Raw genomic sequence first — 21,128 nt, 5'->3', positions numbered from 1 at the left:
CCCAGAACAACTGTACAAATCCTCAGAGGGAGAGTCCACAGCTCAAAATGCCGTTCACTGAAATTCAGGTGTCCCTTTTTTTAAAAAAATAAAAAATAATAAGTCAAAGAAATGCATTTTTTAAAAAAAGGCATCACACTCCAAGCATTTCCTACTGAAGCATCTTGCTCTTAAAGAGCCATGAGCTTGGTTTGCCATCCTGGATAGTCTCAGATCTTTCAACAAACTGAAAAGCTACCTTAAGAACACAGTTGCTGTTCACAAGAAGATTCCCTGGCTTAATGTCTCGATGTAAAATGCCAGCTGAATGGAGATACTTTAAACCTGGAATAACAAACAGATTCGATTGCAGACAATTTACTTCTTTATTTCATACAATGACTAAGATTTAGGAGAGTTTTTTTTTCACGGAATCAGACAGAAAATCATTACTGAAAAGGGTCTTTTTTGAAGAATATTACTAAACACCTGGCTCAACCTCTTTACATTCCCACACCTGTAAAGTGAAACACTAGATGGTAAATCCAGGTTTGCTCTTCAGAAATGTCAATCATGCAGAGGCTTATTTTAGATTAAATTCACTCAATTCAATCGTACTTACTGAGCGCTTACTGTTCATTCATTCATTCAATCGTATTTATTGAGGGCTTACTGTGTGCAGAGCACTGTACTAAGCGCTTGGGAAGTACAGGTCGGCAACGTATAGAGACAGTCCCAACCCAACAACGGGCGCTTATCCAGGCACTCTAGTCAAGATCCTTTCGGGTTAAAATATTTCCTTTGGCCACTTTTCTAAATGAACAGATTCCACCCTGCGACTCAGAACGGATAAACGTCACTGCTTCTGGAATGGGACAATTCAGGAGATCACAGGGCAGAGTAGGGGCTATGCCTATAAATGCTACTGAAATTGTTTAAAGCTTTTCTGTTCTATGTTCCCAATGAAAAACCAGTGCGCCAAACATCCAGGCATAGCATCCGAGGCTCTTCAGTCATCTTTGAATAAGGAAGGTCAAAGTCACTCCCAATATGAGAAGAATGAGTTAAGAGAGACAGTCAACCAACTTAAATAACTGAAAACCTCCCAATCCTAATAATAATAATAGTAGTGATGGCATTTATTAAGCACTTACTATGTGCAAAGCACTGTTCTAAGCGCTGGGGAGGTTACAAGGTGATCAGGTTGTCCCACGGGGGGCTCACAGTCTTCATCCCCATTTTACAAATGAGGTAACTGAGGCACAGAAAAGTAAAGTGACTTGCCCAAAGTCACACAGCCGACAATCGGCGGAGCCGGAATTTGAATCCATGGTCTCTGACTCCAGAGCCCGGGCTCTTTCCACTGAACCATGCTGCTTCTCTAATAATAATAATAATAATGATGGCATTTATTAAGCGCTTACTATGTGCAAAGCACTGTTGTAAGTGCTGGGGAGGCTACAGAGTGATCAGGTTGTCCCACGGAGGGCTCACAGTCAATCCCCATTTTTTACAGATGAGGTAACTGAGGCACAGAGAAGTGAAGTGACTTGCCCAAAGTCACACAGCTGACAATTGGCGGAGCTACGATTTGAACCCATGACCTCTGCCTCCAAAGCCCGTGCTCTTTTTCCACTGAGCCATGCTGCTTCTCTAATGCCCTGCTCTCCATAGTTTTGGCAAGTTTGGGGTTGGAGCATCGCTTCCTTTTGGGGCCATTTTAAAATTTATCCAAGGAATGTATCATCGCGCTACTTTAGATCTGGTCTGCTTTTAGTCTGGATAATAAAGCTTTGTTGCCCTTCGACTGACTCATTCCTCTCTGGCCGGGAAACTCGATCCTAAACAAAATGGCCAGGAGACAATTCCGATTCACACCATGAACCTGAAGCTCCCAATGCCAAGGAGGACGGCCTTTCCTGGCCAACACTGGACCCCAAATCCCACTTGTTTTTAAACGGAATCTGAATGGCCATATAGATGACTTTTCCATCACTCACCCACCGGTGTCGTTCACTGGGGTGTGTGTCACGTCAAACCACACTGCTCGTAGGTCCCCCAGACAAGCTCGAGATCATCTTCCAGTGACTCGGTTACAATTTAATGCCGTCACTGGGATCAGAACGTCCTTATTTTGTTAAACATTTTGTGTCATTCACCAGGGTGCGTGTCACGTCAAACCACACTGCTCATAGGTCCACCAGACAAGCTCGAGATCATCTTCCAGTGACTCGGTTACAATTTAATGCCGTCACTGGGATCAGAACGTCCTTATTTTGTTAAACATTTTGTGTCATTCACCAGGGTGCGTGTCACGTCAAACCACACGGCTCATAGGTCCGCCAGACAAGCTCGAGATCACCTTCCAGTGACTCGGTTACATTTAATGCCATCACTGGGATCAGAACGTTCTTACTTTGTTAAACATTTTGCGTCATTCACCAGCGTGCACGTCACGTCAAACCACACTGCTCGTAGGTCCGCCAGACAAGCTCGAGATCATCTTCCAGTGACTCGGTTACCATTTAATGCCGTCACTGGGATCAGAACATTCTTACTTTGTTAAACATTTAATGTCGCTCTTTGTCGTTAGCTTAAGACACTTCTACTTCTTGCATCTCTCCCCAGAGCAACTTGCCCATCCTACTGAGGAACTCAATCGTGAATCATCTTTTAACACCTTTATTCATATAGCTACAATAAAGAACTACTTGATCAAACTGGAATTTTTCAATATACCCAGACTGTAGGCAGAAAGTCTTTCTAAAGTTACCACTGTCCTGGATGTGCATTATTTCCTTTCACAATACAACGCGTTTTTCTTTCAGAAAACATACACTTACCTCTTAAGATCTGATAAAGAAAAACTTTGACGTGATCTGAGCTGAGTGGCTGAGGAGAGACGATAATTTTATGGAGGTCGCTCTGCATCAATTCTGTGACAACATATCTTCAAGTTACAAGTTAAGGAAAAAGTGGCAGGAATTCAGCACACAAACTCCTCTGAAACAGTCGCTAGTGATAACAACTGCCACTCCTACGGTTGAAGGATTCAGAGGTAGAAGGAGGCCTTTTGATACAGCAGAAGGGAACTGCGTTGCCAGACTTCACAAACTGCAACGCCGACATAAATTTAATTTACGTGCTTAAGAAAAATTTGCCCCACATAAACCGCAATACATGTTTCCTGGAAAAGAACGTCAATCAACCAATCAGTGGAATTTTCTGCGCACCTGTGTGCACAGCACTGTACTAAGCGCTTGGGACAGTACACGACAACAGAGTTGGCAGACATGATCCCTGCCCCCAGTGAGATTACAATCATTTTCAAATTTTACAGAATTAATTCAATCATATTTATTGAGCGCTGCCTGTGTGCAAAGCACTGTACTAAGCGCTTGGAAAGTACAATTCAGCAAGAGACGATCCCTGCCCACACGGGCTTACAGCCTAGAAGTGGGGAGACGGGACATCAAAGCAAGTAAACAGGCATCAATGATATCAATTGACCTTGGGCAAGTCACTTAACTTCTCTGAGCCTCAGTTCCCTCATCTGTAAAATGGGGTTTAAGACTGTGATCCCCATGTGGGACAACCTGATCACCTTGTATCCCCCCTCCAGTGCTTAGAACAGTGTTTTGCACATAGTAGGCGCTTAACAAATGCCATTATTATTATTACTACTACTAATAATAAAAATAAATAGAATTATAGATACAGGCATTAATATAAATAGAATTATAGATATGTACATATATACACAAGTGCTGTGGGGTGCGGGGGGTAATGCCATCACTGGGATCAGAACGTTCTTACTTTGTTAAACATTTAACGTCGCTCTTCGTCTTGTTAGCCTTAAGACACTACTACTTCTTGTATCTCTCCCCAGAGCAACTTGCCCTACCTACTGAGGAACTCAATCGAGAATCATCTTTTAACACCTCTATTCATACAGCTCCAATTAAGAACTACTTGCTCAAACTGGAATTTTTCAATATACCCAGACTGTAGGCAGAAAGTCCTTCTAAAGTTACCACCATCCTGGATGTGCATTATTTCATTTCACAATATGAGGGAGAGAGTCGGGGCGACGGGGAGGGGAAGGGGAGCTGAGGAAAAGGGGGGCTTAGTTTGGGAAGGCCTCTTGGAAGAGGTGAGCCTTCAGTAGGGCTTTGAAGGGGCGATGTGTGATTGTTCGGTGGATTTGAGGAGGGATGGCATTTCAGGCCAGAGGTAGGACGTGGGCCAGGGGTCGACGGCGGTGGGACGGGTGAGAACGAGGCACAATGAGAAGGTCAGTACCATAGGAGAGGAAAAAAGATATTTAGTAGTCTCGTTCCTGCCCAAGGAGAGCAGCTAACACAGACGGTTCCTTTCTCTGGCCCGCAGTTAGTACATCTCTAAAGCCACCTCCACAATGAAGAGTTTCCTGATTAATAATAATAATAATAATTTTGGCATTTATTAAGTGCTTACTATGTGCCAAGCACTGCTCTAAACGCTGGGGAGGTTACAAGGTGATCAGGTTGTGCCACTTGGGGCTCACGGTCTTCACCCCCATTTTCCAGATGAGGTAACTGAGGCACAGAGAAGTGACTTGCCTAATGTCACCGAGTTGACAAGCGGCGGAGCCCGGGATTTGAACCCATTCATTCATTCATTCAGTCGTGACCTCTGACTCCAAAGCCCGGGCTCTTTCCACTGAGCCACGCTGCTCATTCATTCATTCAATCGTATTTATCGAGAGCTTACTGTGTGCAGAGCACTGGACTAAGCGCTTGGGAAGTCCAAGTCGGCAACATCTAGAGTCGGTCCCTACCCAACAACGGGCTCACAGTCTAGGAGGGGGAGACAGACAACAAAACATGTGGACAGGTGTCAAGTTGTCTCAATTCCTGTTTCCTTCCTGGACGGCAGGCAGCCTCTTGTACGATAAGGCCACCCGGGCTTTACGCTTGTTCTTGTTCCAAATCTATTTCTGAAAGCGGAGGTGAGCTTGATGCTTTAATTCAAGTTCTGAATTCTCTGGCCTAGCCGCTGTGGGCTGAGAAGTCCCTCCCCTCACCCAATCTGGAAACTGTTCTCCTGGGTTGCACTCTTCGTTCCCTGTACACGTCAAGATGATGATGATGATGGCATTTATTAAGCGCTTACTATGTGCAAAGCACTGTTCTAAGCGCTGGGGGAGATACAAGGTGATCAGATTGTCCCACAGTCTTCATCCCCATTTTACAGATGAGGGAACTGAGGCCCAGAGAAGTGACTTGCCCAAAGTCACACAGCCGACAAGTGGCAGAGCTGGAATTTGAACCCATGACCTCTGACTCCAGAGCCCGGGCTCTTTCCATTGAGCCACGCTGCTTCTCGTCGTCATCATCATTATCATCACCAATGGTATTGATTGTGCGCTTACTCACAACGGCGCACAGCACCCGTACTAAACACTTGGGAGAGTACGATGTAACAGAGTTGGTAGATTGGTTCCCTGACCACAGTGGGCTTACAGGCCAGAGGTGGAGACAGTAATATAAATCATTTATAATATATAATTTACAGATATGTACATCCAGATCTCCCACAAAAGATGGATCTTTTGGGGCGCCTTTTTCTGCTCCATCTAGGAGAACTGGAAGCTGCCGCTTGTTTCTCACACGCAGAAGGAAAACAGGACAAACTCTCTTGTCCATTTACACCTATTGTAAAGTCTTGTTCAGAGCAGAAACACGGGGAAAGTGACGCCAAGATATAAATGACAGAGGGAGATGTCCCAGTAGACAACACGACAAAGGAAGAAGCAAACCAAGGGAAAAATAAAATAAAATAACTTCTCAACTGCCATCACCCTATCAAGTGCTGTCAGTTTTCCTCATGTGCAGTTTAGATTGAAAAACAACCCAAAAAGGCACCGTATCGGCTCCGGGTGACAGTCGGGTTGGTTGAGTTTACTGATAATTTTCTGCTCTTGCCAGTATTGAAACGTCTGCACGGGAGGCAAGACAGGTTATTCTATTCTGACTCACGTATCAACAAAACTGCCAGCCAAGAAGTGGTGCCAGAATCTTTACTGTTGGTGGTGACAGTCTGTGCAGATGCATGAAGCACAGAAAAAACATCCGGATTTTCAAAGTTGACCGGTCGAACTTGTAGGGTTGGCTCTCAGGAGAGCCTTGTTTTGATTTCTGAGTGGAACAACTTTAATATGGGGGCCAGAGACTGAAGGAATGAGAAACTGCACGCTATATGATGGAGTTGTTTGTTCCAAAGACAACTACATCTTCAACAGAGAGAAAAAAAAGGAAAGCATGGGTTGGGTGGAATGGCGTTACTGTCTTGGCTGCCCAAAGGTGATCAGAAAATATCTAAGAAAGCAAAGCGGTGGCTACGATGACGGGTGGTATTTCATGCCCATTTTATGTGTGAAGAAACTGAGGTACAGGGAAATTATAAGTGATTGGCCCGAGGTTATAAAGCAGGCAAGGTTAGGACCCAGGTTCCCTCATACTCAGGTGCACGTCTGTTTTGACTAGGCCCTGCTGCTTCCCACAAATAGATCACTGTAAAAGAGATTCATTCACATTCAATCGTATTTATTGAGCGCTTACTGTGTGCAGAGCACTGTACTAAGTGCTTGGGAAGTACACATTGGCAACATATAGAGATGGTCCCTACCCAACAACGGGCTCACAGTCTAGAAGCGGGAGACAGATAACTAAACAAAATATATTAACAAATATATGATATGAATTGAGAGGCAATGTCTTCACCTGCCAGAGTAATTTCCTATAGTTTCACTCTAAAAGCAAATCCCTTTCCCCTGAAATGTATCGATTAATCAGTGGTATTTATTATGCGCTTGCTCTGGGCATAAATGAACACGAGGAACAGCCTCTCCTCTGCTGGGCACTAGTTACCACTGATTTCTTGGCACTGAGCTTTGACCCTGTCCACCTTCTATGCTGATTAGGCAGACAAACAGCCATTTGTGATGGGGGAACTTTGTCATCAGTGTCTCTCTGGGGGAAAAAGTACATACGGAAGGGAGAGGGCAGGGCCCGATTAATTCCCAACACACCAGTTGCATCAAACGTTTTATTCCAAGCATATGGATAATTTCGTCTGTGTGTTTATTCATTCATTCTTTCAGTTATTTCACCCTTATTATAGGTAGTGGTATCTTTTAAGCACTTACTACACGCCAAGCACTGAACTAAGCAAAAAGGTAGATGCAAGATAATAAGGTTAGACAGTCCCTTTCCGATCCGGGGCTTGCAGAATAAGGGGATGGGAGAACAGGTACTTTGTACTCTTCCAAGGGCTTAAGTAATAATAATAATAATGATGGCATTTATTAAGCGTTTACTATGTGCAAAGCACTGTAGTGCTCTCATCCGCCAAGTTAGCTCTCTTCCTCCCTTCAAGGCCCTACTGAGAGCTCACCTCCTCCAGGAGGCCTTCCCACACTGAGCCCCCTCCTTCCTCTCGATCCCCCCCCGCCTTACCTCCTTCCCTTCCCCACAGCACCTGTATATATGTATATATGTTTGCACGCATTTATTACTCTATTTATTTATTTATTTTACTTGTACATATTCTATTTATTTTATTTTGTTAATATGTTTGGTTTTGTTCTCTGTCTCCCCCTTCTAGACTGTGAGCCCACTGTTGGGTAGGGACTGTCTCTCTATGTTGCCAACTTGTACTTTCCAAGTGCTTAGTACAGTGCTCAGCACACAGTAAGCGCTCAATAAATACGACTGAATGAATGAATGAATGAATGATGATGATGATGGCATTTATTAAGCGCTTACTATGTGCAAAGCACTGTTCTAAGCGCTGGGGAGGCTGTCCCATGTGGGACTCACAGTCTTAACCCCCATTTTACAGATGAGATAACTGAGGCACAGAGAAGTGTACTTCCCAAGCACTTAGTACAGTGCTCAGCACACAGTAAGCGCTCAATAAATACGATTGAATGAATGAATGAAGTGACTTGACCAAAGTCACACAGCTGACAATTGGCAGGGCCAGGGTTTGAACCCGTGAACTCTGACTCCAAAGCCCGGGCTCTTTCCACTGAGCCACGCTGCTTCTCCACACCCTAAGCACTCAATAAATACGATTGATTGATGAAAAGGACTCTCCAATGAGGTCAAGGGGCTGGCTTTCTACTTCGCTGGAAGTTTTCACTCTAGCCCAGCTAGCCCAGTTTTCAGCCACAACACCAAAGCTGAGAGGTTCTGTCCCACCTCCCGGCAGGCCCAAGATTCGAGTTAACAGTCCCTTCGTTGAGTGTGGGTGGCAGATGGGTCCGAGCCCCCGGAGGTTCAGCCAGCCTGGGATGTCTAGGCCCCTCGGATTAACCCCTACACTTAATATTTGATGACTCCGCAGTCTGAAACGAGCACTATTTCCCTGGACTATGCAAGTCCCAACAACCAGTGGAAAACCGCTGACCTGAGAGATACAGTCACTTTTCCCATTCCTCCTGACACTGTCTAGAGTTGGGAAATTGCTACGGGTCAAACCCCACACGGGCACTAATTTGCTGAGATGTGGCACATCTCACTTTTTTAAAAAAATGGCATTTGTTCATTCATTCAATCGTATTTATTGAGCGCTTACTGTGTGCAGACCGCTGTGTGACCTTGGGCAAGTCACTTAACTTCTCTGAGCCTCAGTTCCCTCATCTGTAAAATGGGGATTAAGACTGGGGATTAGGAGGTCTTCCCAGACTGAGCCACCTCCTTCCCCTCCCCACAGCACCTGGATATATGTATATATGTTTGTACATATTTATTACTCTATTTTATTTGTACATATTTCCCTTCCCCACAGCACCTGTTTATATGTATATATGTCTGTACATATTTATTACTCTATTTATTTATTTATTTATTTAACTTGTACATATCCATTCTATTTATTTTATTTTGATTAATATGCTTGGTTTTGTTGTCTGTCTCCCCCTTCTAGACTGTGAGCCCGCTGTTGGGTAGGGACCGTCTCTATATGTTGCCAACTTGTACTTCCCAAGAGCTTAGTCCAGTGCTCTGCACCCAGTAAGTGCTCAATAAATACGATTGATTGATATTAATTCTATTCATTTTATTTTGTTAATATGTTTTGTTTTGTTCTCTGTCTCCCCCTTCTAGACTGTGAGCCCACTGTTGAGTAGGGACCGTCTCTATGTGTTGCCAACTTGGACTTCCCAAGTGCTTAGTACAGTGCTCTGCACACAGGAAGCGCTCAGTAAACACGATTGAATGAATGAATGACTGTGAGCCCCACGTGGGACAACTTGATCACCTTGTAAGCCCCCCCAGCGCTTAGAACAGTGCTCTGCACACAGTAAGCACTTAACAAATGCTATTATTATTATTATTATTATTATTACTACTAAGTGCTTATTTATTATGCACTTGCTATGTGTCGAGCATTGTTCTAAGCGCTGGCATAGAGAAAACTGAATTAGATTGGACGCAGTCCCTGTCCCGCATGGGGCTCACAGTTTAAGTAGGAGGAAGAACAGGAGACTGAGGCTCAGAGAAGTGACTTATCCAAGGTCATACGGCAAGCATACGGTGGAGCCGGGATTAGAAGCCAGGTCCTCTGGCTCCCATTCATTCATTCAATCGTATTTATTGAGCACTTATTGTGTGCAGAGCACTGTACTAAGTGCTTGGGAAGTACAAGTTGGCAACATATAGAGACGGTCCCTACCCAACAGCTCCCAGGCCGGAGCTTCTTCCTCTAGGCCATGCTGCTTCTGTTTCCAACTTGCCAGCTTGTACTTCCCAAGCGCTTAGTACAGTGCTCTGCACACAGTAAGCGCTCAATAAATACGATTGATTGATTGATTGTTTCTCCTCCACTCTTACTCTCAAGTCCCTAGGGTCCAAATGGAATTTTAAAGTTTTACCAGGACTCTCACAAAGTTACTGAAATGGGCTTATTAGCGATCAAGTTTCTCTGTGGAGTTTTTTTTTTTTTGTGGCGGGGAAACAACCACTGGTATCGCTCCCAAGTAGCGAACTACCCATCTGCAACATTTTCATTAACGAAACCATTTTCGCAGAACAGGCTCTACCACGCTAATAAAGCTCTTTCTGCCTCGTGAAATGCTGATCTGGACGGCACACTCCAAAAAAGCCTAAAAGTCACGCCCGCACCAGTTTATTCTAAGACTTCTGCTTTGCCACAAGTCCTCCTAAATCTCAATCCCCAGCATAATGTCTCCCAGATGTCTCCACTAGTTGCCATGCCAACTAAAGCAGCTTAAATTAAAACGAGGGTCTGAAAAAGGCACCTGCATCACTCCAGGTCTGTTGTGCATTAAATAAAGCTCGCTTGACGGGGGCTCTGAGGTGCCATTAACTTGAAGAGCCGGCTATCTGATTATTGGCTCTGGGTAATTTAATGAGGGTCTCCAAACCAGGGTGGAAGGCGGCCTTTTCCCCTGGAGATCTCTTTCTAAATGCAGCAGTCTTCCCGACAGTTGCTAGTGACTCACTGGGTCAACGCTCCGGTTTAGGCTTTTCCAAGTTACCAGACTGAGAGAAGACACAGGACCTAAGTTTGGGTTTGCGGGAGAAAAATGAACGGATGATCCAGTCAAGAGAAATGAGACTGTAAGGTCGCCGTGGGCAGGGAATGTCACTGTTTATTGTTGTAGTGTACTCTCCCAAGCGCTTATTACAGTGTTCTGCACATGGTAAACGCTCAATACATACCACTGAATGAATGAATGAATCATTAAATTCATTAAAGTCTTCTAGACTGTGAGCCCACTGTCTCTATATGTTGCCAACTTGTACTTCCCAAGCGCTTAGTACAGTGCTCTGCACACAGTAAGTGAGCCCACTGTTGGGTAGGGACTGTCTCTATATGTTGCCAATTTGTACTTCCCAAGCGCTTAGTACAGTGCTCTGCACACAGTAAGCGCTCAATAAATACGATTGGTGATGATAAATACGATTGAATGAATGAATGAATGAATGCAATCAGTGGCAATTCATTTTACGTCATTGCCGTTACGATTGATTGATCAAAAACCCACTGTGCCCACGCCACTTTCAGCGTGCTACCCAACTCAGCTGAACGGCAATGACGTAAAATAAATTGCCACTGATTGCATTCATTCATTCACTCATTCAATCGTATTTATTGAGCGCTTACTGTGTGCAGACCATTGTACTAAGCGCTTGGGAAGTACAAGTTGGCAACATATAGAGACGGTCCCTACCCAACAGTGGGCTCACAGTCTAGAAGGGGGATTGCAGTAAATTAGTTAAGTAGTGGCATAAAACACGGATTATAAAATGTACTGATTTATTCCAGAATGACTACTGAGGCAAACACACAATAATAAATGGGGGTCTCTGATTTCTCTGGGGTCCTCGATTCAGAACAGCAACGTGTCTGTTTTCTAGCTAAAAGGAGCCTTATTTTCATGTTTCAGGATTTTAAAAAAAATCAGGATGGGAAAATAGGACTATTTGTTCATTTTTATTAGGAATCTCTCTGTTTTTTAATTAGGATCCTGTCACCCTGAGTCCAGGAAGACTCCCGATTCTCTACCTCCCATTAAACAAGTACTTCTGCAGTGGGTAGATTTCCGACTCCCTCCAAACCTGGAAGAGAAGTTGAACTGATTTCAAAAACGGAAAGCACAGGATCGGTTCCGGCAACCTTCAGCCCGAGTTACAAAGGAGGCAAATCTGATGTACTATTATTATTTTTTTTTTATTGTACTTGTTAAGCACTTATTAGGTGTACTAAGCGCTGGGGGAGATACCAAAGTAATCAGGTTGGATGCAGTCCATGTCCCTTGGGGGGCTCACAGTATTAATCCCCATTTTACAGAAAGGTGAAGTGACTTGCCCAAGGTCAACCCGCAGACAAGTGGTAGAGCCAGGATTAGAACCGAGGCCCTTCTGACTTCCCCCTTCTAGACTGCAAGCCCACTGTTGGGTAGGGACCGTCTCTATATGTTGCCAACTTGGACTTCCCAAGCGCTTAGTACAGTGCTCTGCACACAGTAAGTGCTCAATAAATACGACGGATTGATTGATTCCAGGCACTTACACTTTTCAATACTTATTGCTTCCCAAATGGACTCCCTCATCCTCCCCACGGGTTCCTCTTCCTTCATCTCCCTTTCTTCCTGCCCTTCTTGCCTTTTTGGCAAGAAGGCAGCCGTGGATACTGCTCATCCTTTTGAGGGTGGTTTGTAGAAGCGCGAAACAAAACAGGAAGCCAACTCTGTTCTATTTTACTCTCCCAAGTGCTTAATTCAGTGTTCTGCGAGTGGTAAGCACTCAATAAATACCACTGAGGAAGCATTAGGAGAGAGCAAGAAAAGGGGAGACTGAGGAATATGGGGCATGTGCCTTAGGGGAATCTCTCCACGCATGTCTTCTCATTGTAACCATTTCTCGATGGGATCAGACAGGAGAGGAAAGAAATGACAACTTGACTTGGGCTCTGAACTGGAAAAAAAAATTGGAAATTACGCTTTCTTAAAGTCTTCCACTAGGCCCTCATTTAACCAATGATTTAAATAGTTTAAAGGCTAAATTCTTCCCTCGGTGCAAACAGCCACTTGTTGCATTCCCCAGGCTTAATGCAAAGATGCTTAGGCCTGACTGCAAGTCTTTCCTGCGTTAAGAGAAGCAGCGTGACTCAGTGGAAAGAGCCCGGGCTTTGGAGTCAGAGGTCATGGGTTCAAATCCCGGCTCCACCAATTGCCAGCTGTGTGACTTTGGGCAAGTCACTTAACTTATCTGTGCCTCAGTTACCTCATCTGTAAAATGGGGATTAAGACTGTGAGCCCCCCGTAGGACAACCTGATCATCAGCGCTTAGAACAGTGCTTTGCACATAGTAAGCGCTTAACAAATGCCATCATTATTATTATTATTGAAACCTCCCCAGTGCTCAGAACAGTGCTTTGCACATAGTAAGCACTTAATAAATGTTATCATCGTTATTATTATTAAATGAATGCGGCTTTTAAGAAACTTGCGACAAAGGAGGGTGGCTTTAAAATAGGATAACAGTCCTCATTCTTGCTCTCTTTCTAACTGCCGATTTCTGTTACTGCAGAGCTGTTTATCTTGTAAAGTCCCCGAAGAACTGCCCTGCAACCTAGTGTGACAGCTAAAACACTACAGAACACATAAAGCAAAAAAAAAAAAAATGAGTGCAACAGTAAAAAAACAACAACTGTATTTTAAGAGAAACGGCCTTGAGTTACCACAATGTCTGAATTTCAACGGTGGCATTTCATCTCAGTTACAATTCATAAAACTGAAGGTCTAAACTGACTAAAATCTCGCCTGGATTCTAATCCCAACTCTGCCACTGGCCTGCTGTGTGATAATAATGATGGTATTTATTAAGCGCGTACTATGTGCAAAGTACTGTTCTGAGCACCGGATCTTGGGCAAGCTATTTAACCCATCTGTGACTCAGCCTCTTCAGCTGTAAAATGGGAAAGAAGTTCCCTGCTCTCCCTATCTCTTAAGGTAGTGAGCTCCTTATGGAACAGGAATTACATCTGACCTGCTTATCTTGTGGCTACCCAGCACTTGGCACGCTTTAGCACTTAAGTCCTTAACGAACTTTTCTCCTCCCGCTAGTCCTAAAGCCAAAATTTTATGGCACACAGCCTGTGTCTTTCTCGTCTCCTGTTGAAGTAGCAGCAACCCGTGATCCTACTTGGGAATGCAATACACACAAAGAGACAGAAGGCCATTTCCCCATATGTGGGCCCAGGGGGAGGATGTTTCTAGGGAAATAATCAAGGTTATCAGAAGAGGGATGGGAACAGAAGAGAAAGGAACAGAGATTACCTTGTGTTTACAGAGGGGAGAGTCAAAGAAGAGCAGGGACCCAGAGACACTGCAATGAAAGAACTATTGACTTCAGGGCATAAAAGGTTAAAAAAATCTATTCCGGAGGATGGATCCCCAAACTCCGAGTACTAACTCCCCCGTCCTCTCTTTGTAAATGGTTCTGCCAAACTAAAGGCAGTTCTCGCCTCACTACTGCAACGCTTCCGCCACCATTTCAGGAAACAATTTAAGAGAGAGAATCGATACTGGGTCAATAAGCCCGCATGCACTCCCAAGACCGAAATGTAGAATGCAATTTTGCCACGCTGGCCGGACAACCACATGCTCTCGAAATCCTGGGTAGGCGCCCGAAACAGCTAATAAACACCAACAAACACTGATTATGCAACGCGCTGGGCGACTGCACTGTACTAGGAACGCACACAAATCACCGGAATTGTAGGCAACCAGTTGGCTAATATTATTCCCAGAGAAGACCGGATCTTTACGGCTCTGTTCTGCTTTTCACAGGAGATTCAAGACAATCCTCTAGCTTCCTTTCTGCTATCGATTTTTAATCCATTGTAGGAGAGTCACGACAATCTTCTACCTCCCTTTTCGCTATAGATTTTAAATCCATTATCGTTGTCCAGTCTCAGAAGGTGACAGGAATCAGAAAATACAGGTGGGATTAATCGCCTGTTCATTTATCTGAAGCAATGTTCCCTCCCTCTAAGTTGCTCAAGGGCACTATAAACATGAGTGGTGCCATGAACTCGGGAGGCTTAAAGAGGGAGTGAGTTTAGTTCACCGTGGTAACTGGAAGCTGAATAATTTTTGTTTATTTCCCCCACGGTTTCTGCTTTCAACGGTATATCGTCACAGCCTTATAATCTGATCTTAGTCAGGGAAGGCCTCTTGGAGGAGATGAAGGGAGGGTAATTGGCTGTCAGATATGAAGAGGGAGGAGGGAGGCCGTGGGCGAGAAGTTGGCGGTGAGATAGACGAGATCGACGTACAGTGAACAGGACGGTTTTAGAGGAGTCAAGTATAAGAGCTGGGGTGCTAAGTAATAGTAAGCTAAGTAAGAGAGTAAGAAGTGAGGTAGGAGGAGGGGGCAAGGGGATTGAATGTTTTAATGAGTTTCTGTTTGATGTGGAGATTGATTCTTCTTTTTTTTTAGGCCTGTGGTTCTACATGGGACAGGAGAGTCAGTGCAATGACTGGATCTGTTTTCATGATGTCAGTGACTTGATAGTTTGGCTGCCAGAAGATGACAACACTTCCCTCCTGCAGTCTACAAATCGTGAAAATCTCCTCTGAACCACTGAAATTCATAGAAAGGGAAGAATTGAGAAGACACAGGGATGTGTCGTTGCCTAGTGGAAAGAACAGTGCTGGAAGTCAGGAGACCTGAGTTCTAACCCTGGCTCCATCACTTGCCTGTTGGGTGACCTTGGGCAAGTCATTTTTTCTTCTCTAGGTCTCAGTGTTCTCACCTGTAAAATAGGGATTCAATGCCTGTTCTCTCTTACACAGTGAGTCTCAAGTGGGACAGGGACTGTGTTCTTTCTGCATATACTAATAATAATGATGGCATTTATTAAGCACTATGTGCAAAGCACTGTTCTAAGTGCTGGAGAGGTTACAAGGTGATCAGTTTGATGGGGGGCTCACAGTCTTAATCCCCATTTTACAGATAAGGTAACTGAGGCCCAGAGAAGTGAAGTGACTTGCCCAAAGTCACACAGCTGACAACTGGTGGAGCCGGGATTTGAACCCATGACCTCTGACTCCAAAGCCCGGGCTCCCTCCACTGAGCCACCCTGCCTCTCTATCTCCTCCAGGGCTTGGTAGAGTGTTTGGCACATAGTAAGTGTTCAACAAATACCACAATTTTCATTATTTTTACTGTTAAGACTCAGAGATCACAGAAGGAGTTTGTATTTTCTGAATTTACTAGAAAGTTCGACACCGTATAAGAATCCCATCTTTTCTCTCATATCTGAATGTACAGGGAAAGAAGGGAATTAGCCTTTGCTTCACCCCAGAGGTTGGGAAAAACATCTAAAAAAAAAAAGCTTCTGAAATTTGAGGATGCTAATTTGGGAGAGGTGAGTTATTTGGGCAGAGAGGAAAGAGGACCAGTACAGGAGGGTGAATCTTGAAGTTCCTGGAAACCCCGTCTAGAAGGTTCCTGGCCTTGGCAAATGTGTCTCTGATAATCCTGCCAAGTCTCCCGCCGAGGAGATCCACATCCGTATCTGGGAGCCCAGGAGTAGGATTCAGATATAAATAAAGTTTCATTTACAAGAAGCAAACGGCCATTTCACTGGAAGACCTTCTATGGCGAGTAGATTTCTATGGCTTTTCATTTTCATCATACTCCAAGTGCTCAATACAGTGTTCTGTACCCAGTAGGTGCTCAATGACTACTATTGAGAGAAGTGAATGAGTGGGGAAATACTGATTTCTAACCCATTAACTTGCTTTTTGCTTGCTAACATAACACCCGGTGCTTAGAACTGTGCTTTGCACAAAGTAAGCGCTCAATAAATGCCATTAAAAAAAGAGCTCCTTATTAATAATAATAATGATAGCATTTATTAAGCGCTTACTATGTGCAAAGCACTGTTCTAAGCACTGGATAACACAATGGACGACAGAGTGCGTGTATAGAGGAACTGATATGTTATAGCTAAATTGGTTTTACGCTAGCATTTAAGATGCAGGCCCTACTTCTGGGTTCCTTTTCAATAAACGGTAACTCTCTCATGAGTACCCTGAAGTTCCAGCTCTGAAATAAACTGACTCAGTAGCGGGTAACTTGGCTAGACGCCGAAAAGGGCAGAAACACCGCCGCTTTCCCGCCTCCTCTAATGAAACCGCCTGAAGTCCTTCGAACCTCTATCCCCTTGAAATCTCTATCTCCCCATGTCTCACACACCTCCTGGTGTTTGCAAACCTTTCAAAATAAAAATAAAGCCAGAGAGGCCTGATCTGGATCGAGGATCAAAATGATACAGCCGCGTGAACTCCCCAAACTCTCAGACCTGAATTCTGTGTATTAGGAAGCTAATAACCAAAAGGTTAACCACAGCAGCCTGAGTGGCTCAGGAGGGTAATAATGAAGCTATAAAAAGCCTTTTGGAAGCTCAAATTAGGCTCCGGTGACTTGCGATCTGATGTTATTCCCTGGCGGTTGCACAACCTAAGATCACCCCTTCCTCCCCCCGGCCAAGAGTGTGTAGGGTTTCTTTTTTCCTCCCCCCTTAAACTGAGGATATGAAAAGAATGAGTTCGGTTCGGCCATAATGTATGTTTTAGTCTTGCATTTTGGTTAAGACGTGGTTTAGGGAATGAAGGGAGGCCTGTCTGATGATGCGAGCCTGCTTTGGATTCATCCAACTTGTACTTCCCAAGCGCTTAGTACAGTGCTCTGCACACGGTAAGCGCTCAATAAATACGACAATGAATGAAACCACTGAACGAGATGGTTTGACTTTCTGACTTTGAAATAACAATAACAATAAAAACAACAATAATATTATTTAAATGCTTACAATGTGTCAAGCACGGTCCTAAACATGGGGTTAGATACAAGTCCATCAAGTTGAACCCAATCTCTGTCCCACACGGAGGCACAGTCTAAGTACCAGGGAATAGGATCGACTCTCCATTTCACAGATGAGGTAACTGAGGCACAGAGAAGTGAAGTGACTCGCCCAAGGTCACGACGGCAGACAATGGCGGGGCCGGGAGATCGTACGCGGGACACTAAGAAAGGGTCCGGAGACATAGGACTGAGCTCTGCTCTTACCGCTCTGCCTGACCTCTAGGCCAGGATATCCTCTGTGGGGATGACGCCTTGGCTGAGGTTCCTCCCAGATGTGCTTCCTGAAAGTGGGGTAATAATAATAATAATAATAATAATAATGGCATTTATTAAGCGCTTACTATGTACAAAGCACTGTTCTAAGCACTGGGGAGGTTACAAGGTAGTCAGGTTTTCCCACGGAGGGCTCACAGTCCTCATCCCTGTTTTCCAGTTGAGGGATCAGAGGCCCAGAGAATAATAATAATAATACTAATGATGGCATTTATCAAGCGCTTACTATGTGCAAAGCACTGTTCTAAGCGCTGGGGAGGTTACAAGGTGATCAGGTTGTCCCACGGGGGGCTCACAGTCCTCATCCCTGTTTTCCAGTTGAGGGAACTGAGGCCCAGGGAATAATAATAATAATAATGATGGCATTTATCAAGCGCTTACTATGTGCAAAGCACTGTTCTAAGCACTGGGGAGGTTACAAGGTGATCAGGTTGTCCCACAGGGGGCTCACAGTCTTCATCCCCATCTTCCAGATGAGGGAACTGAGGCCCAGAGAATAATAATAATAATGCTAATGATGGCATTTATCAAGCACTTACTATGTGCAAAGCACTGTTCTAAGTGCTGGGGAGGTTACAAGGTGATCAGGTTGTCCCATGGGGGGCTCACAGTCTTCATCGCCGTTTTCCAGATGGGGGAACTGAGGCCCAGAGAATAATATTAACAATAATGATGGCATTTATCAAGCGCTTACTATGCACAAAGCACTGTTCTAAGCACTGGGGAGGTTACAAGGCGATCAGGTTGTCCCACGGGGGGCTCTCAGTCTTCATCCCCATTTTTCAGATGAGGGAACTGAGGCCCAGAGAATAATAATAACAATAATAATAATAATAATAATGGCATTTATCATTCATTCATTCAATTGTACTTATTGAGCGCTGTGTGCTGAGCACTGTACTAAGCGCTTGGGAAGTACAAGTTGGCAAAATATAGAGACGGTCCCTACCCAAGAGAGGGCTCACAGTCTAGAAGGGGGAGACAGACACTTAATAATAATAATAATAATGATGGCATTTTATCAAGCACTATGTTCAAAGCACTGTTCTAAGCACTGGGGAGGTTACAAGGTGATCAGGTTGTCCCACGGGGGGCTCACAGTCTTCATCCCCATTTTTGCCGAGGAGGTAACTGAGGCCCAGAGAAGTGAAGCGACTGGCCCGCAGTCACACAGCTGACAGCTGGCGGAGCCGGGATTTGAACTCATGATCTCTGACTCCAAAGCCCGGGCTCTTTCCGCTGAGCCACGCTGCTTCTCGTGGACAAGGACTGAGGGTTAGGGGAGCGGGAGCCAGTGGGGAAAGGGCCCGAGCCCCTGCGCGCTGAGGGGCTGAGGGACGAGCTCCATGTTGGCTGGGAAAGGCAGGCGCCCGGGGGTAAGGACAAGTCTGCTGATTTCCTTCCTGAGCCCACTTCTTGGGGGTGGTGGGGGAAATCAATCAATCAATCAATCAATCGTATTTATTGAGCGCTTACTGTGTGCAGAGCATTGTACTAAGCGCTTTTGAAGTCCAAGTTGGCAACATATAGAGACGGTCCCTACCCAACAGTGGGCTCACAGTCTAGAAGGGGGAGAATAATGATGGCATTTGTTAAGCGCTTCCTATGTGCCAAGCACTGTTCCAAGTGCTGAGGTAAATACACGGTAATCAGGTTCTCCCACGTGGGGCTCACAGTCTTCACCCCCATTTTACAGATGAGGTCCCTGAGGCCCAGAGCAGTGAAGTGACTTGCCCGAAGTCACCCAGCTGACAAGTGGCAGAGCCGGGATTTGAACCCATGACCTCTGACCCCCAAGCCCGGGCTCTTTCCACTGAGCCACGCTGCTATGGCCCCCGTAGCCTTGTGAGCCGGACTTGCCAATCCCAGGACTATCCAGAGAAGCAGGGTGGCTCAGTGGAAAAAGCCTGGGCTTTGGAGTCAGAGGTCGTGGGTTTGAATCCCGGCTCCACCACAAGTCTGCTGTGTGACCTTGGGCAAGTCACTTAACTTCTCTGAGACTCAGTTACCTCATCTGTAAAAATGGGGATTAAGACTGTGAGCCCTGCGTGGGACAACTTGATCACATTGTATCCCCCCCGGCGCCTAGAACAGTGCTTTGCACGTAGTAAGCGCTTAACAAATGCCATTATTATTATTATTATTATTATTCCCGGACCCGAGGGAGTTTCCAATCAAGGCTGAAATGACCCCAAATGGGGCTTTCGGACCTATTATCTTTTTGAAGCCTGTCCCTCTCCCAGTTCTCACCCCCCGACACAATTTTTGCGCCCTCCAAATGAAAACTTGGCACCCAGGCTGCCAACCACTCAACAGCTAGGTTTCCTCATCAATAAGAAAGCGAAGGGAACAACAAAACTAGCCATTTCAAAGGAAAGGAAGCACCGCGTGAATGTAAAATCAATCAATCAATCCATCGTATTTATTGAGCGCTTACTGTGTGCAGAGCACTGAACTAAGCGCTTGGGAAGTACAAGTTGGCAACACATAGAGACAGAAAGCTATGCAAACGTACCTCCTGAGTGTCCTTCATATAGTTTAGCACGAACAGAAGCTGCTAAAATAAGGCACTATTGCTAAACAAAAAACTAATTGGAGAAATATAAATGGGCTATTAACTGGAGAAAGATAAATGTCTGTCTCCCTCTCTATCCTGCAAGCTCCTTGTGGGCAGGGAATGTGTACACCAACTCTGTTCTCGTCCTGTACTCTCCCAAAAGCTCAGTACTCTGCAGAATACTTAGTGCTCTGCACACAAAAAACACTCAAATGCCACTGGTTGACTGATACCTTTGGCGTCAGTGAGCTCCTACCTGATAAACCAAAAGTTAGAGAAGCAGCGTGGCTCAGTGGGAAGAGCCCGGGCTCTGGAGTCAGAGGTCATGGGTTCAAATCCCAGCTCCGCCACTTAGCTGTGTGACTTTGGGCAAGTCACTTCACTTCGCTGGGCCTCAGTTCCCTCATCTGTCAAATAGGGTTTAAGACTGTGAGCCCCCGCCGCGGGACAACCTGATCACCTTCTAATAATGGGAGAAGCAGCATGGCTCAGTGGAAAGAGCTCGGGTTTTGGAGTCAGAGGTCATGGGTTCAAATTCCGGCTCTGCCAATTGTCAGCTGTGTGACTTTGGGCAAGTCATTTCACTTCTCTGTGCCTCAGTTACCTCATCTGTCAAATGGGGATTAAGACTGTGAGACCCCCATGGGACAACCTGATCACCTTGTAACCTGCCCAGCACTTAGAACAGTGCTTTGCACATAATAAGCGCTTAATAAATGCCATCATTATTATCATTATCATTATTATTATTATGAGAATCAGCATGGCTCAGTGGAAAGAGCAAGGGCTTTGGAATCAGAGGTCAGGGGTTCAAATCCCAGCTCCGCCAATTGTCAGCTGTGTGACTTTGGGTAAGTTACTTAACTTCT

General features: G+C 45.0%; 1 protein-coding gene across 1 annotated transcript in view; it reads right to left on the bottom strand.

Annotated features, from left to right (window-relative positions):
• NLK (nemo like kinase) overlaps window positions 1-21,128 on the bottom strand; it is a 138,489-nt gene that overhangs the window by 27,327 nt on the left and 90,034 nt on the right. The window contains exons 4-5 of the mRNA XM_038759508.1: window positions 2,823-2,929; window positions 239-324 (exon numbers count right to left, since the gene is read on the bottom strand). Coding sequence (XP_038615436.1) covers window positions 239-324; window positions 2,823-2,929 — 193 coding nt within the window. The remainder of the gene's footprint in view (window positions 1-238; window positions 325-2,822; window positions 2,930-21,128) is intronic.

The sequence above is a fragment of the Tachyglossus aculeatus genome, chromosome 17 (genome assembly GCF_015852505.1).
Source record: "Tachyglossus aculeatus isolate mTacAcu1 chromosome 17, mTacAcu1.pri, whole genome shotgun sequence".
NCBI classification, from domain to species: domain Eukaryota; kingdom Metazoa; phylum Chordata; class Mammalia; order Monotremata; family Tachyglossidae; genus Tachyglossus; species Tachyglossus aculeatus.
This window is presented reverse-complemented; position numbering and strand designations above follow the sequence as displayed.